This window comes from Gopherus flavomarginatus, chromosome 8 (assembly GCF_025201925.1).
Source record: "Gopherus flavomarginatus isolate rGopFla2 chromosome 8, rGopFla2.mat.asm, whole genome shotgun sequence".
NCBI lineage: Eukaryota > Metazoa > Chordata > Testudines > Testudinidae > Gopherus > Gopherus flavomarginatus.
The window spans coordinates 81,104,678-81,120,327 of NC_066624.1; the positions used below are offsets into that span (position 1 = coordinate 81,104,678).

General features: G+C 43.3%; 2 protein-coding genes across 13 annotated transcripts in view; one reads left to right on the top strand and one right to left on the bottom strand.

Moving 5' to 3' along the window:
- TRIP12 (thyroid hormone receptor interactor 12) overlaps window positions 1-10,422 on the bottom strand; it is a 183,188-nt gene extending 172,766 nt beyond the window's left edge. For all 10 annotated transcript variants that reach the window (XM_050965781.1, XM_050965780.1, XM_050965779.1 and 7 more), the window contains exon 1: window positions 9,957-10,422. The gene's annotated coding sequence lies outside the window, so the exon portion shown is untranslated. The remainder of the gene's footprint in view (window positions 1-9,956) is intronic.
- A 59-nt stretch (window positions 10,423-10,481) lies between these two features.
- Window positions 10,482-15,650, top strand: part of FBXO36 (F-box protein 36) — a 95,407-nt gene continuing 90,238 nt past the window's right edge. For all 3 annotated transcript variants that reach the window (XM_050966187.1, XM_050966186.1, XM_050966185.1), the window contains exon 1: window positions 10,482-10,613. In XM_050966187.1, coding sequence (XP_050822144.1) covers window positions 10,518-10,613 — 96 coding nt within the window. In that variant the 5' untranslated portion in view covers window positions 10,482-10,517. The remainder of the gene's footprint in view (window positions 10,614-15,650) is intronic.

Below are 15,650 nucleotides of genomic sequence, written 5' to 3' on the forward strand. Positions count from 1 at the left end.
ACTTTTGTTGATTGTGTAACAGGAAAAATGCTGCTTGAGAAGTCTGACTGAAGAACAACTTTGTATAGTTTGACATGTGATGCGACAATTTATGTTTTAACAGCTATTGAGCATTAACTTTTTGAATCTCAAGTCTACCATCATTAAATAATTGCCTGATACAACAGTTTTACAACTGTGAAAATGTAGATAACATGCTTCAAAAAATGCTTTAAAAATGGGTATTATCTGTCAAAATTATAAAAAAATAAAGCAATATCAAGCTCAATCAAGCCTTCCTATATCGAAATGGTAAATTTACCATTAACTAGTTTCGACTATTAGACCAGAGACTGTCCACATGCTGTAGTATTAAGGCCTTCTATCAGTCTCCAATTCAAAAGCGATATCACAAAATCATCGTATTCCAGGGAAGGCACATGATGACTCACCACAGGAAGGGAAATCCTGTTATCTGTTTGCAAAGCTTTTCCATACATGAATTTGATTTCTCCCGCCTCCATCATCCCCAACTTAACCCTCACCCTGAAAGCCAGTGGCATGATGTAAACCCTCATTCCCTGTTATATTAAAGTTATTTCTACCAAAATAATGTATTAGTAACAAAATAATGTATTAGTAACAAGCACAATGTTTACCCTATTTTAGTTACCACCCGGCTAATTTTCATCAGCCTATTATTATTTACTTGAAGTTAACTATTACTCTACACTATTGCCTATTCACTGTTGTTTCCTGTAGTACTAGTTTTACTGCTCTGCCTCAAGTGGCTTAAGTGATGTGGCTTCTAATACTTCGCTTAAAGAGGTATCAGTCTAATCGGCCTCATTTTTAAGAAGCTTTTTCTGGCTTCAATTGCAGCTATATTATTTTTATGTGTGTCCTCCTGTCCAAAATAATTCCTCTCCATCACTGGTATTAGTTTATAAATATCTGAAAGGCAGTCATATTCACACACTCCCTCTCTCCAGTTGCTGTTTATCCATTAGCACACATCTTCTAATTTTTTCCCCCATTAAATACCCACCTCCCAATCTTTTATCTTCCAATCTCACTTCCATTTGCCGATATCTTTCTAACAAAGATGCGTCCATAGATGAATGCAGTATTCTGGGTGCAGTGTCACCAAGATTATACAAAGATGTATTATCACCTCCCCTGCTCCATGATTTGACATATCTGCATCTGCAGCCCAGGAACTAAATGGGATTTTTTTAAAATCCCACCATGCTGTATTACATTATTTGTGTCTAATTTACTGCCCATTAACAGACTCTTACTTTACCAGTTTCTTGCTTTCAGTTAGTTTTATTTCCACACACCCGCACCCTCAGATGTAGGTCTGCATTTTCCCCCAGACATGAATTTAGTTTTAAGAGTCTGTACATGGGATGAGTTGATTCCATGAAGGAGTAGTCCACACTGGAAATCAAACTATAGCTAAAATGGATAAACTGCCATGTTATCCATGTTTCACTGCTACACTTTTAACAAATTAAAAAAAAGTTATTCTTGTTCAAAAATACACTTCAGATGAAGAAAGCCTACTCTGGCTCAATCTCTTGGAGTTAATGAAACCAGTAGGCTTTTTACTAAACTACAGTTAAAATTAGATTACATGCATCTGACGAAGTGGGTATTTACCCACAAAAGCTCATGCTACAATACGTCTGTTAGTCTATAAGGCGCCACAGGACTCTTTGCGGCAGTTAAAATTAGAGAGTTCTAGTGTCAGGAACATATGTAAATCTGATGCAGGACATGATTTTCAAATAGCTTTTGAACAGTGATATCCGTAAGATCATCAAGTCTCAGCTTTTCTTTTTGGGTGAAAAAAAGGGCAGATTGAAAGCTGGCATTCAATGAGGATGTGAAGTTAAATGTCTGTCCAGCCATTTCGATCTATTTTGCTCTCTGCATTCACTTGACTTTACTCTGTCCATATGTTTGGTTCTACATTCAAGCAATCTTTCAGCTTCACAACTACACAAACTACTGTCCCTGGAAGCACACTATGTTCTATCAGATCTCAGATTATAACAAGTAGTACATGGCACTATGATTGATAAGAACTATATTAATAACATGAACATAAGACTAGCCCTACTAAGTCAGATGAATAGTCCATCTAGCCCAATATCCTGTCTTTTGCCAGTGCCAGATGCTTCAGAGGGAATGAACAGAACAGGGCAGTTACTGAGTGATCCAAACTAAACCTCTGACAGCCAGAAGCTGGGACTGGATGATGGGGACACCCAGAGCATGGGGCTGCATTTCTGGCCATCTTGAGTAAGAGCCACTGATAGACCTAGTCTCCATGATCTTACCTAGTTTTGTTTTGAACCCAGTTATACTTTTGCCAGCTGATGTTGCAAAGGCCAACTAGTTCCACAAGTTGACTGTATGTAGTGTGAAGAATCTTGCTTTAAATTTTAAACCTGCTGCCTATTAGTCTCATTGGATGACTCCTGGTTCTTGTGTTACATAAGCAAATAACTAATGCTTCCCTATTCACTTTCTCCATGCTACTCATGATTTTACAAATTTTTAAATCAAAACCCCTCCCTTAGTCTTTTTTCTAAAATGACCAGTCCCAGTCCTTCTAATCTCTCCATGTATGGAAGCTGTTCCCTACTCCTAATTGTAGGTTGTCCTTTTCCAATTCCAATTTTTTAAGATGAGACAACAAGAGTTGCATGCAGTATTCAAAGTATGGATCTATGTAGTGGCATTACATGTTGTGTCTTATCGACCCCTTTCTTAACAGTGTCTAACATTGTTAGCTTTTTTGACTGCTGCTACATGTTGAGTGAACGTGTTCAGGGAAATATGACGCCAAGATCTCTTTGAGTGGTAACTGCTAATTTTGACCCCATCATTTTCTATGTATAGTTGGGATGTTTTCCAATGTGCATTACTTTGCACTTAATATTGAATTTCATCTGCCATTTTGTTGCCCAGTTTTGTGAGATCCTTTTGTAACTCTGCAGTCAGCTTTGGACTTAACCATGTGTGAACTCAGCCACTTCGTTTACCGCTTTTTCCACATTCCAACATATAAAATTGTACTGACCTGCAATCAATCACCAGTCTCAAGGAATATCAGCAGTATGCCTATTCCTAAGAGTCTAGGGCCTGTCATTTATAAGCCATCTTAGGAAAGTCTCCTAAATCGTCCCCACCTTTTTAGTGACTATATTGAAATATGCTCGTTTTCATCTGTACACTCGCATGGATACTATACAATAAATGTGCATTTTACTGACTGTACAAATTCCCATATCTTTAGAACAATGAACATCTTGCTTTCCAGAAATTATTTTGGAAGAGTTCATAATGAACCTGGAATCAGATTGACAAGATACCTCAGCCTCCACTTCCAAATACCAATTCTTTCTGGAACCCCACGTTCAAAACCCAAGAAGGACGACTTAGCCTTTCATTCTTCTGAGGGAGAAGAAAGGGCTAACCGAGTCTTCTGGGTAAGACCTTAGAAAAGTACTCTGTCTGTTCAGCATGGACATTAAGAATTCTTCACCCCACTCCCACCAAAGGTACAAGCATCCCACCAAATGTACTAAAGATAACCCTCTTCTCACTACTGTAAAATGTTGTTGCTTGCAGATGTGTTGCTCACCCCCCTCCACCCAAGAAACAAATGCCAGCTATATTATTAGCCACCAAGAAAACGCGTCACTTTGTAAGCTGTAGGGACTGAACACCTGGTAAAAGAAAAGAAGTTGCAAGTGTGTGGATGCAGTCAAATTCAGAACTTTGCCTTCTGGTGTAAAAAATAAATAAATGAATAAATAAAGCTATTATGGAGTTTCTAATTGAATACTAAAGGCCAACAGCTCTACCAGACAATACTTTAACTGGCTTTCCAAGCACTAATTAACCATATCTGCTTGGGGTGCTGGGAAACAAAAAATGATGCATAGGTCAAAATGAGAATATTTGTTAAGTACAGTATTTGCAACAGTTTCATATTACATTCCAATGTTTTCAGTAAGTGTGTCTTGAATTCAAGTCAGCCACTTTGTGCCTAGTTTTCCAATAATCTTGATAGCACTATTAATTAACAGTAGTATCAATCCTCTTCCTTATACACATTACAAATATGGCTGAATGCTGTACTGGGTGATATGCAAGACATTAATGTCACTGGTCTCAGTAAGCACATGGCAAAAAATTGTTATAGACTCCCTATCCAGACAATTTGATTATGTGTGCTAAAACAGGAGTTGCCAGATGGAAGTAAAGACAATCCCACTAACTGCACAGTTGCATAACCAAAGCAGGCAAGTTCTTACGACCAGAGAAGAAAGGGCTATTATATGGCAGGATGGAAAAATATTTGTCCACACAACTGATTGCCACAAGCACCTGAATACCATTCATTTAAAGAGACTAGTTAACAGAGGCCTGGTCTACACTACGCGTTTGAACTGAATTTAGCAGCGTTAAACCGATTTAACCCTGCACCTGTCCATACAACAAAGCCCTTTATACTGATATAAAGGGCTCTTTAAACAGATTTCTGTACTCCTCCCCGACGAGGGGAGTAGCGCTGAAATCGGTATTGCCATGTCGGATTAGGGTTAGTGTGGCTGCAAATCGAGGATATTGGCCTCTGGGCGGTATCCCACAGTGCACCATTGTGACCACTCTGGAAAGCAATCTGAACTCGGCTGCACTGGCCAGGTAGACAGGAAAAGCCCCATGAACTTTTGAATTTCATTTCCTGTTTGCCCAGCGTGGAGCTCTGATCAACACAGGTGGCGATGCAATCCCAAATCCAAAAAGAGCTCCAGCATGGACCGTATGGGAGATACTGGATCTGATCGCTGTATGGGGAGACAAATCTGTTCTATCAGAACTCCGTTACAGAAGACGAAATGACAGAGCATTTGAAAAAATCTCCAGGCTACGATACAGAGTCCACAGCACAGTGCTGTGTGACAAGCGTAACGGAAAGCCAAAGAATCAAATGGACGCTCATGGAGGGAGGGAGGGAGGGGGTACTGAGGACTCCAGCTATCCCACAGTCCCCAAAAAGCATTTGCATTCTTGGTTGAGCTCCCAGTGCCTGAAGGGTCAAAAACATTTTCCCGGGTGTTTCAGGGTATATGTCGTCAATTTATACCCTTCCCCCCCCCAGAAAGAAAAGGGAAAAAAAAAAGTTTCTTGCCTTTTTTCAATGTCACCCTATGTCTACTGCATGCTGCTGGTAGACGGGGTGCTGCAGCGCTGAACACCAGCATCCCCTTCCCAGTGGCAGATGATGAAGACACTATGACTGATATCTGTCTTCATCATCAGCCCGTGAGTGCTCCTGGCTGGCCTCGGTGAGGTCGGCCGGGGGTGCCTGGGTAAAAATGGGAATGACTCCTGGTCGTTCCCGGCAGATGGTACAAAACGGCTGGTAACCGTCCTCATCATAGCAACTGGAGGCTGAGCTCCATCAGCCCCCCACCCCCAACATGTCTAAAGAAAAGATTCTGTACTGCCTGGACTATCATAGCAGCTGGAGGTTGCCTCCCCCTCATTTTATCTCACTAAAAAGTCAGTGTTTCTTATTCCTACGTTCTTTATTACTTCATTGCACAAATGGGGGCACACTGCCATGGTAGCCCAGGAAGGTTGAGGGAGGACGGAAGCAACGGGTGGGGTTATTGCAGGGGCACCCCCTAGAATGGCATGCAGCTCATCATTTCTGTGGGATCTCTGGGGCTCTGACATGAAGCAGCTGTGCTCTCTGGTTCTCTAGTACACTTGCCCCATATTCTAGGCAGGACTCACTATTTTTAGACAAAACATAAAGAAGGGAATGACCCGGGGAGTCATTCCCATTTTTGTCCATGCGCCTCCGACCGACCTCAGCGAGGCCAGCCACGAGCACCCATGACAGCAGCAGACGGTACAAAACGACTGATAACCGTCATCTCATCGCCAATTTACAATGGCAGATGGTGCAATAGGGATGGTAACCGTCTCCGCTACCTTGCAAAGGCAAATGAATGCTGCTGCGTAGCACTGCAGTACCGCGTCTGTCAGCAGCGTCCAGTACACATACTGTGACAGTGACAAAAGGCAAAACGGGCTCCATGGTTGCCATGCTATGGCATCTGCCAGGGCAATCCAGGGAAAAAGGGCACAAATGATTGTCTGCCGTTGCTTTCAAGGAGGAAGGATTCAGTGACGACATTTACCCAGAATCACCTGCGACACTGTTTTTGCATTGAGATCTCAACCCAGAATTCCAATGGGCGGGGGAGACTGCGGAAACTATGGGATCGCTACCCACAGTGCAAAGCTCCAGAAATCGACGCTAGCCTTGGTACATGGACGCACACCGCCGAATTAATGTGCTTAGTGTGGCCGCGTGCACTCGACTTTATACAATCTGTTTTACAAAACCGGTTTATGTAAAAATCAGAATAATCCCGTAGTGTAGACATACCCCAAGGAACAAAATCCAGGTCTCCTGAGTTCCTGTCCAGCTGACATGCACTGTATTAAACTGCCTTCACATTAAGAGCCCATCTTACCCTACCACAAAAAATGCCTCTTGAGATATTACAGGGTTCTACTGGCCTCAGTTATGTTTACTGGTTTATAGAAAAGTGTCTTCGTAATCTGTATCAATGTGGCATCACTGAAATAGCAGAAACAGAGGCTCTCTCTTTTAGCATGTTACAATGTAAATCAATCATGACAAGCATTACCCACCATTTAACAGATTTCTTAGGCAGTTAGAAGTTGTGTTACTGAGCCTTTGGAATCTTTAATCCTTAGTTGTTATAGCCTACTGTTTAGCAAAACTACCAAAGCTGTATTTAGGCCCCCATCTACCCTAAAAATACAAGCAATCATGGAATCCTGAATCAAAACATTTAGCACAGAGACACCTCAGACAACTAAGCTTGATAACATGGTTTAAGGGAACAACTGTTCTATAGCCAGATTATTTTACTGGTTATATCAGTAGTGTAAACAGGCCTCAAAGTCTTAAGGATCTGACAGCTAGAACAGGGGCAAACAAAACTCAAAGCTGATTTTTTTTTTTAAACCTTTTCTGCCTAGATGTTGCAATATATCACCCACTGTGTAGAGGCTTTTGCAATTCACGTTTTATTATCCAAGACTTTGCATCTTAGATACAATTAGACATTTCCTTGCATTGGAAGCTTCATCACACTAAATATTATCTTAGTGGGCTTTCAGGGTCTAGTTTTGAAGAGATAAATAACCTGTTCACAGAAATAAAACACTGGCATCAAGCCTGTGGTCCCTGGCTGGAGTAGTACTTAATTGATTCCATTCTTTCTGAAAGAGGAGCATTAACTGATCCATAAAATCCTGAAAACTGTGGGGTCTTTGCTGTGCTGAAGCTGTCGATGTGGTGTCTTAAACAGCTGTTTGTTCACAGCTCCTGAATGTTAACCATCTTGAGGTTTGAAATTATGCTCTCTCAGGAAGAGCAACAGCAATGCAAATTCATTTCTCAAGTTAGTCTGACAATCAGAGAGTGAAATGTTGAGCCAGCCCATCTCTTTTCCTGAGGCTTCTAAGAATGGGAGGCTTTGTGGGTGCAGCAAGTTTTGGAGGAAGTGTTCTTTCATTTTATACAAGGAACATAAGTGTACATGCACTTGAAGTCCATAGCTGAGGGCCTTTTAGAAATTTAGTAAGTGTGGTAAATAAAGGTTAAAGCTTACCACAGTTTGGTAGAGCATTTTGAATACTGCTTAGTAATTACCAGTCTCAATAGACTGCTTTACAATATTTACTCACTAAAATATTGCTTTTAGGCTTATTGTACTCATCTGACAATTTTAGCCTTTTAATATGTTAAGTGACAGTTTAATTTTAAACATAACAGACACTGTAAAAAACTCATTAAGAATATAAATATCAAGAATTCAGTTGTCTTTTTAATGACAGCCACCAAATCTCAGAACTCCTGGGGAGGAGGGGGAAAAAAGAAAATAGGATACACAGTGGAAATAACATCCTTAATTATAAGATTGCTAGCTGATGCTTGACTTAAACATGATATTTTTACCTGTACATATATGCACAGACAAAACAAATCTTATTCATATTGAGGAAAAATTGTTAATTTTGTATTTTTAATTTCATTTTTAAAGTTTCTTTCTCTTGTGATAAAGGATTTGGCTGTGTTTCTCAATTCAGTATCCCTTATTCAAGTTGCCTTGTCAAAAGATGACAGCCCTGAAACTCCATGAAACTCACTATTCAAGTATAAATTTAAGCTTATGCTCTCAAATAGAAAAATTCAGAAAGTCACGCTGTTAAAGTAAATTTTTATGATGTGGCCTTAAGTCCACTGTATCAATACTGCTGCTGAACAGGATGAAGAAAGAAGACTGGTTACACTGAAACTCACCCTGAATTAGGATGATTAGTGGATGGCTGCACATATCAAAATCACCTTGAAAACAAACCGAATGCACTCTAAAGGTGTTTCCAAACTGTATGCCAGATTTATGAGGTGACTTTAGGCCAATGCCAAGCTCTCATTTCTTTCCCCTTGTGTAAATGCGACACAATCGGGCCTCACATGCAGGCCTCTCTCTCTCCATTTCAAGCAGGACCTTTGTTCCATACGTCGATGTTTTTCCCCCAAAGCCCGTGACAGAACTTTCCACTCTTCCCTCTATTATTTTCCGGTTCACAGTCTAGACTTTCAGACTCCCGATCCCTTAGAACACCCAACTGCGGAGAAACCCGATGAGCCAGTGCGTTAGGAGGCAGGGGGAGGGGGAACAATAAAAAAGTTGAACAGCAGGAAGATGGGCCCGTAGGTCTGGTAAAAGCCCCGGCATCGGTTTGTTTACCAGCCCCAGACAGCCAAGGCAGCAGCTAGGAAGGGATCGGCGCGAGTGCTGTGAGCACCACAAAAAAAAAATCTTCACGGCTCCCCAATACCCAGCCACTCTCACAGATACGGTATCACGGGACTAGCAGTGAAGGGAGTGACGGGGAAAGAGAGAATTTACGTGTGAGTATTATGCAAACAAACGGCAGGACCAAGGGACTAGTTACTTGACTAAAAGCAACAACAACAACAAAATAGAGGGTGGGGGGAGAGAATCAGCTCTCAACCGACCCGGGTGGAAATAATCCTGTAGTGGGTAGTCAGTATTGTAACTCGAATCAACACCCTATCCCCCCGCCTGGGAAATATGGACGGCGGCTGATTATTTTGCCTTTTCTTTCTCCGGCTCGGATTTTTCTTGCTATTATAAAAAAGAAAACTCGATAGCTGCTTAAAAAAATACATATAACTGCAACAGGGAAAGGGGGTTCATATGGGGGGAGGCAAATACAAATCGGGTTCAGTAGCGTCAACCCTGACACTAGCCTTTTGTATTAGCAACTACCCAGGCCACAGAGCTAGTCGTAGCTGGTGCGGAAGAGAGTTTCCCACCTTGGGGCTCCAGGCTGTCGGGAGCATTGTGTGAGGCAGGGATTGAGGAGAGCTTCTCTCCCCCCAACCCCTAAGTTAATATTTTAGGGGCGGTGGGGGTGCACTGAAGTCAGCTTCTAGTGGCTGCTTGGCCATTTTGTCAGTTCCATTTCTACCACCTCCACCCCCTCATCCCTTCCCCTTCCTCAGTGAGGGCCTCACCGCTAGAATCCCATTATTAAACCCAGGGCCTCTTCGGCCCTTCCATCCGCCCCCCATAGGATCTCCCCTTCCCCCGATCATTACGCCTCCCCCCAGGCCCCAGCACTCACTCTCCCACAAACAATGCCTAGGATGGCGCGTCTCCCCTCCCCCCTGCCCCGGGTAGACGGGGAAGGGCAGCTGAGCTCATACCGGAGGTGACAACAGGCCTGACCGAGGGAGCATAGGGCAGTTGAGGGTGCCCAGCACCCCCTCTCACGTCCTCAGTGCCCAGGAAAGGGGAAGGGATTCTATGTACCTAGTTTGTCCCGATGCGGCCTCCGCAGACGCTCCGTGCCACCCCAGCAGCAGCTTCCCTTCCCTTCAATTATCAGCTGAAGCCGCAGCACCGACCAGCGCGCCGTCCGCCTCCGCAGCCGAACCCCTTCCAGTGGCACGGGGCAGGCTGGGGACTACTTAACCCCCCAACGGGGCTCGCAGTCTCTGCCCGTTCCCCCTGCCTAAATGCGCTCCCTCTGCCCGGCTGGCCGCCACCCGCGAAGCCCCTGGACCGGCGGTTTGCTAGTCCTGGTTCCCTGCGCTGCCAGGCGTTTCTTGGCCTAGCGAGCGGTATCCTTCCGCCGGGGTCGTCACCCCTGGGTCCATGCAAGTATTTCCCCTCAGGTCAGCGGGGCTGGAGGGACTGTTTTTACCAACTAAGGGGTGTACAGGACCCTCCTCGCCGCTGGGGCGAAGACCCCGCTGGGCTAGAGCGTTAATATCCACCCGGCCCCTTTAAGAGGGGGCTGGGCTCCCAGTGACCTCTCGTGATGCCCGCCCCTTCCTGGTTGCCATAGTCACCTCTTGCCAGCGTCCCAAAATGGCGTCTCTACTGCAGGAGAACCTGTTCGAGACCCGCGCGCAGGCCCCGGCCCCTAGCAAGGACTTCTACCAGCTGATCGTCACCCGGAAGGAGGTGGGTAAACGAGGGAAGGAGGCCCTGCCCGTGGCCTCCGTCAGCGCCCCCATCGCACTGCCAGCCGCCCACCAGGCTGTTGCTGCTCCGGTTCGCACGCAGATAAGGCAACTCAGCGGGCTGTCGGGGCAACCCGAAGCTTGGGGAGGGTCTAGGGATCTGTCTCCGGTCGGGGATCCAGAGGGAGTCCTGGCAAAGGCCGATGACTAGGAGTCTGGCATGCGGGTGGGGAAATACCACCAAAGGTGGGTCCAGAGGGGCAGAGGGCACATAGGATTCTTAAGCGTCACTGAAACGTGCTTGTGAATGTATGGGAAAGCATTGCCTGGGGGAAAACTCACTGACCAACTATCCAGGGAAGTGGGGATATCATCACTGAATGGGTCCTGAGTAGTAGTTCATGTAAAGCATGTAAGGTCTGAGGATCCAATACGCATTGGAAGATATCTCCAGTAAGGACTTCAAGGCTAAAATGAGAAAGTCACCAACTGAGTATGAAAAGATGTTGCAGAGTGATGGTTCAGTATCCTTGAAAACATTTCACAGTTGCATGAGATACTGTGACCTTGACAAACAATATAGAACAAATTAAGGGACCTTCAAAGACTGTCACAAATAAGTGATCCAGTGATTAGAGAAAACAACACAATGCTGAGAAAGGTCATAATGCTTTTCCTAAGGAAAAGCAAGTTTTAAAGGAACTGGAATAAACTGAATCTACCATCAAATCAGTAGCTTTACATTGAAATATCCCACCAGAAAGTGAAGTGAATAGCTAGGAAGAATTAATCTGCCTGTCCTGGAACAGGAAGGCAATTCGTTTTCATAATTTTACAAGATAATACGTGTCAAGACACTTCTTTGGCAGGTTAGTTAGAATCTTATTTCTCTTCTAATTTCCAAGGGTGGTCTGGAAAGAGTGTTCAAAATAATCATGAGTGAGATTTTAAGTGTCTTATTGAAACATACTGCAAAATCCTTTATCACAAGAGTAAAACTGATGCCTTAAAACTGCTTTAAAATTAATCTCCAATAAGAGAGTCTCACCCACAAATGATGGGATTAATTTCCACTTCTTTAAAGATTTACTTCAGTTTTGTTTCATGTTTACCCTAAATTTGACTGGGCTTGATCTTGAAAGTGAAAGTATTGCATGGAGAGAGCAGGTGCAAGATATGAATACCGAGCTCTGTCTCAAGCTGTGTGTATCAGTTTTAATGTTGTAAGATTTCAAAAATAATATACTAAATGAGATTTTATTGGTCTCATTGAAACACATAGCCAAATTCTTTGTCACAGGAAGGAGATACTTTTTATATGTCATTAAAACTAATCCAAAATGACAAAGATGTCTTCCCCCCAGTTAGGTGAGAGTTGGCAGGCCTGTAAAATAAGCAAACCAAAATTGAATCTATAACTCCAAAATGAATACAATTCTAAGCTTTGATCTTTATGTGCCACATGCTTTTTCTTCTGATCTCTTCAAAGCTATTAGTTTCCTTCTAAAAGTGGCACTATAGATAATTGTTGATTTGCTTTTTTCAATGAATATGAAAGTATACCAGTCAACAGTAGCAAAAAAAATAGTTTAAATTTCAAGAGTTTCAGTTACAACTTCCTTTTGGACTTGATGGCTTCCTGAAAAATTCTGGTCTGAGGCTGAAATTTCAACATTGGGTGTCTGACTACGGTGATTTTAAAAAAAAGTTAATTACATTCTGCCATTTTTGAAAAAATATGTATTGTTGCCCCATGAGCGCTTTGGCAATATCTGGCCCCCTGTGAGTTGTTTCAGTTGGGTGAAGAAATTGATGATAGAGTCAGGTATTTCTTTGATGTAATCTGTTTATTGACTACAAATGTACAAATTCCCATTTCCCTATACACAACAGGAATTAAACAGCAAGACAGTTACTTTGCTCACAATTCCAAGTCCCTTTCTAGCCAGCGCTTAGCACAAAAAGCGCTCTCTCTCGGCTTTTTCTCAGGGCCATGCTCTGACTCCTTGTTCTGCTATCTTCTTTTCTGTATCTGTTTCTGTGGTGTTTATCACTGCTTCCATGTAACACACCGGTCGAGTCCAATCAAACCCTGCCCCCAAGATCACAGAGGAACCTGCTGCCACATGGCTAAAACCTACTCCAACCTTGGATGCGGCTTTGTTCTGGGCACAGGCCCCTATTGTTTCATCCATCTATACTATAAAGTAGCTCAATTGTTCTTTACATTTTCCCTCAGATGAAGGATGGCTGTTAATATCCAGCAGTTTCAATGAGGTTTAACCCAACCCAACATGGTTTTAGTAAAGGGAAATCATGCCTCACCAATCTACTAGAATTCTTTGAGGGGATCAATAACCATGTGGACCAAGGGGATCCAGTGGATATAGTATACTTAGATTTTCAGAAAGCCTTTGACAAGGTTCCTCACCAAAGGCTCTTATGCAAAGTAAGCTGCCCCAGGATAAGAGGAAATGTGCTCTCATGGATTGGTAACATCTCATGGAAACAAAGGGTAGGTATAAATGGTCAGTTCTCAGAATGGAGAGAGATAAATAGTGGTGTCCTCCAGGGATCTATTCTGGGACCAGTCCCATTCAACATATTCATAAATGATCTGGAAAGAGGGGTAAATAGTGAGTTGGCAAAATGTGCAGATGGTACACAATTACTCAAGATAGTTAAGACCCAGGCAGACAGCAAAAAACTACAAAAGGATCTCTCAAAACTGGGTGACTGGGCAACAAAATGGCAGATTAAATTTAATGTTGATAAATGCAAAGTAATGCACACTGGAAAGCATAATTCCAACTATACATATAAAATGATGGGGTCTAAATTAGCTGTTACCACTCAATGTGCAGCAGCAGTCAAAAAAGTGAACAGATTGCGGGGAATAATTAAGAAAGGGATAGATAACAGGACAGAAAATATCATGTTGCCTCTATATAAATCCATGGTACATGCACATCTTGAATATTGTGTGCAGATGTGGTCACCCCATCTCAAAAAAGATATATTGGAATTTGAAAAGATTAAGAAAAGGGCAATAAAAATTTATGGGGTATGGAATGGCTTCCATATGAGGAGAGATTAATATGACTGGGACTTTTCAGCTTGGAAAAGAGATGGCAAAGGGGAGATATGATTGAGATCTATCAAATCATGACTGGTGTAAAGAAAGTAGATAAGGAAGTATTGTTTACTACTTCTCATAACACAAGAACTAGGGGTCACCAAATTAATAGGCATCAAGTTTAAAACAAATAAAAGGAAGTATTTCTTCACACAATGCATAGTCAACCTGTGGTACTCCTTGCCAGAGGATGTTGTGAAGGCCAAGACCATAACAAGGTTAAAAAAAAGAACTAGATAAATTCATGGAGGATAGGTCCATCAATGGCTAATAGCCAGGATGGGCAGGAATGGTGTCCCTAGCTTCTATTTGCCAGAAGCTGAGACTGAGCAACAGGGGATGGATCATTTGATGATTACCTGTTCTGTTCATTGCCTCTGGGGCACCTGGCACTGGCCACTGTCGGAATATAGGATACCAGGCTAGATGGACCTTTGGTCTGACCCAGTAGGGCATTTCTTATGTTCTTATGACAATATTGATATAATAGGCATCACAGGCCTGGTCTACACTATGGGGGTCGAATTTAGCCATGTTAGGTCAATTGGTCCACACAACCAACCTCATTCCATCGACCCAAAGGGCTCTTAAAATCGACTTTTGTACCCCTCGGCGAAGGGAATAGCGCTAAAATCGACTTTGCTGGGTCGAATTTGGGGTAGTGCAGATGCAAATCAATGGTATTGGCCTCTGGGAGCTATTCCAGAGTGCTCCATTGTGACTGCTCTGGACAGCACTTTGAACTCTGATGCACTAACCAGCTACACAGGAAAAGCCCCGGGAAGTTTTGAATTTCATTTCCTGTTTGGTCAGCGTGGCGAATTCAGCAGCACAGGTGACCATGCAGTCCCCCCAGAATCATAGAGAGTAGAATGTTTCTACGCTCCCTCATCATCTCCATCCTGGAGGTTGTCGCAGATTAGAAGGTGAAAAAAACGCATTTGTGATGACATGTTTTCCGAGCTCATGCAGTACTCCCGCACTGATAGGGCCCACTTAATGCATGGAGGCATTCAGTGGCAGAGGGCCAGGAAAGAATTAAGTGAGCATGAAGAGCGGAGGCAGGACGTGATGCTGAGGCTAATAGGGGAGCAAACGGACATGATGAAGTGTCTTTTGGTAACTGCAGGAAAGCTAACGAGCACAGACACCCACTGCATCCACTGTATAATCGCCTACCCTCCTCCTCATGTTCCATAGCTTCCTCACCCAGATGCCCAATAATGTGGAGGGGCGCAGGCTCTGGGTACCCAGCCACTCCACTGCAGAGGATGGCCCAAGCAGCAGGAGGCTGTCATTCAAACAGTTTGATTTTTAGTATGGCTACAATAAGCAATGTGGCCTTGTCCTTCCCTTCTACCCCATCCCACCCAGGCTAGCTTGTCGGTTATCTCCTTTTTTTTTTTTTAATTAATAAAGAAAAAATACATTGTTTCAAAACTCTAGTTACTTTATTTCAAAGGGCAGAGGGTGGTTGGCTTACAGGGAATTAAAATCAACAAAGGGGATGGGTTTGCATCAAGGAGAAACACACACAACTGTCACACCGAAGCCTGGCCAGTCATGAAACTAGTTTTCAAAGCCTCTCTGATGTGCAGCATGCCTTGCTTTGCTCTTCTAATACCCTGGTATCTGACGCAAAATGATTGTTTGCCATTGCTTTCATGGAGGGAGGGGCGACTGACAACATATACCCAAAACCACCCCGACAATGTTTTTGCCTCATCAGGCGTTGGGAGCTTAATCCAGAATTCCAATGGGCAGTGGAGACTGCGGGAACTGTGGGATAGCTACCCACAGTGCACCTCACCCTAAGTCGATGCTAGCCATGGGAGTGAGAACGCACTCCGCTGACTTAATGCGCTTAGTGTGGACATACGCAATTGACTGTATAGCATCAAT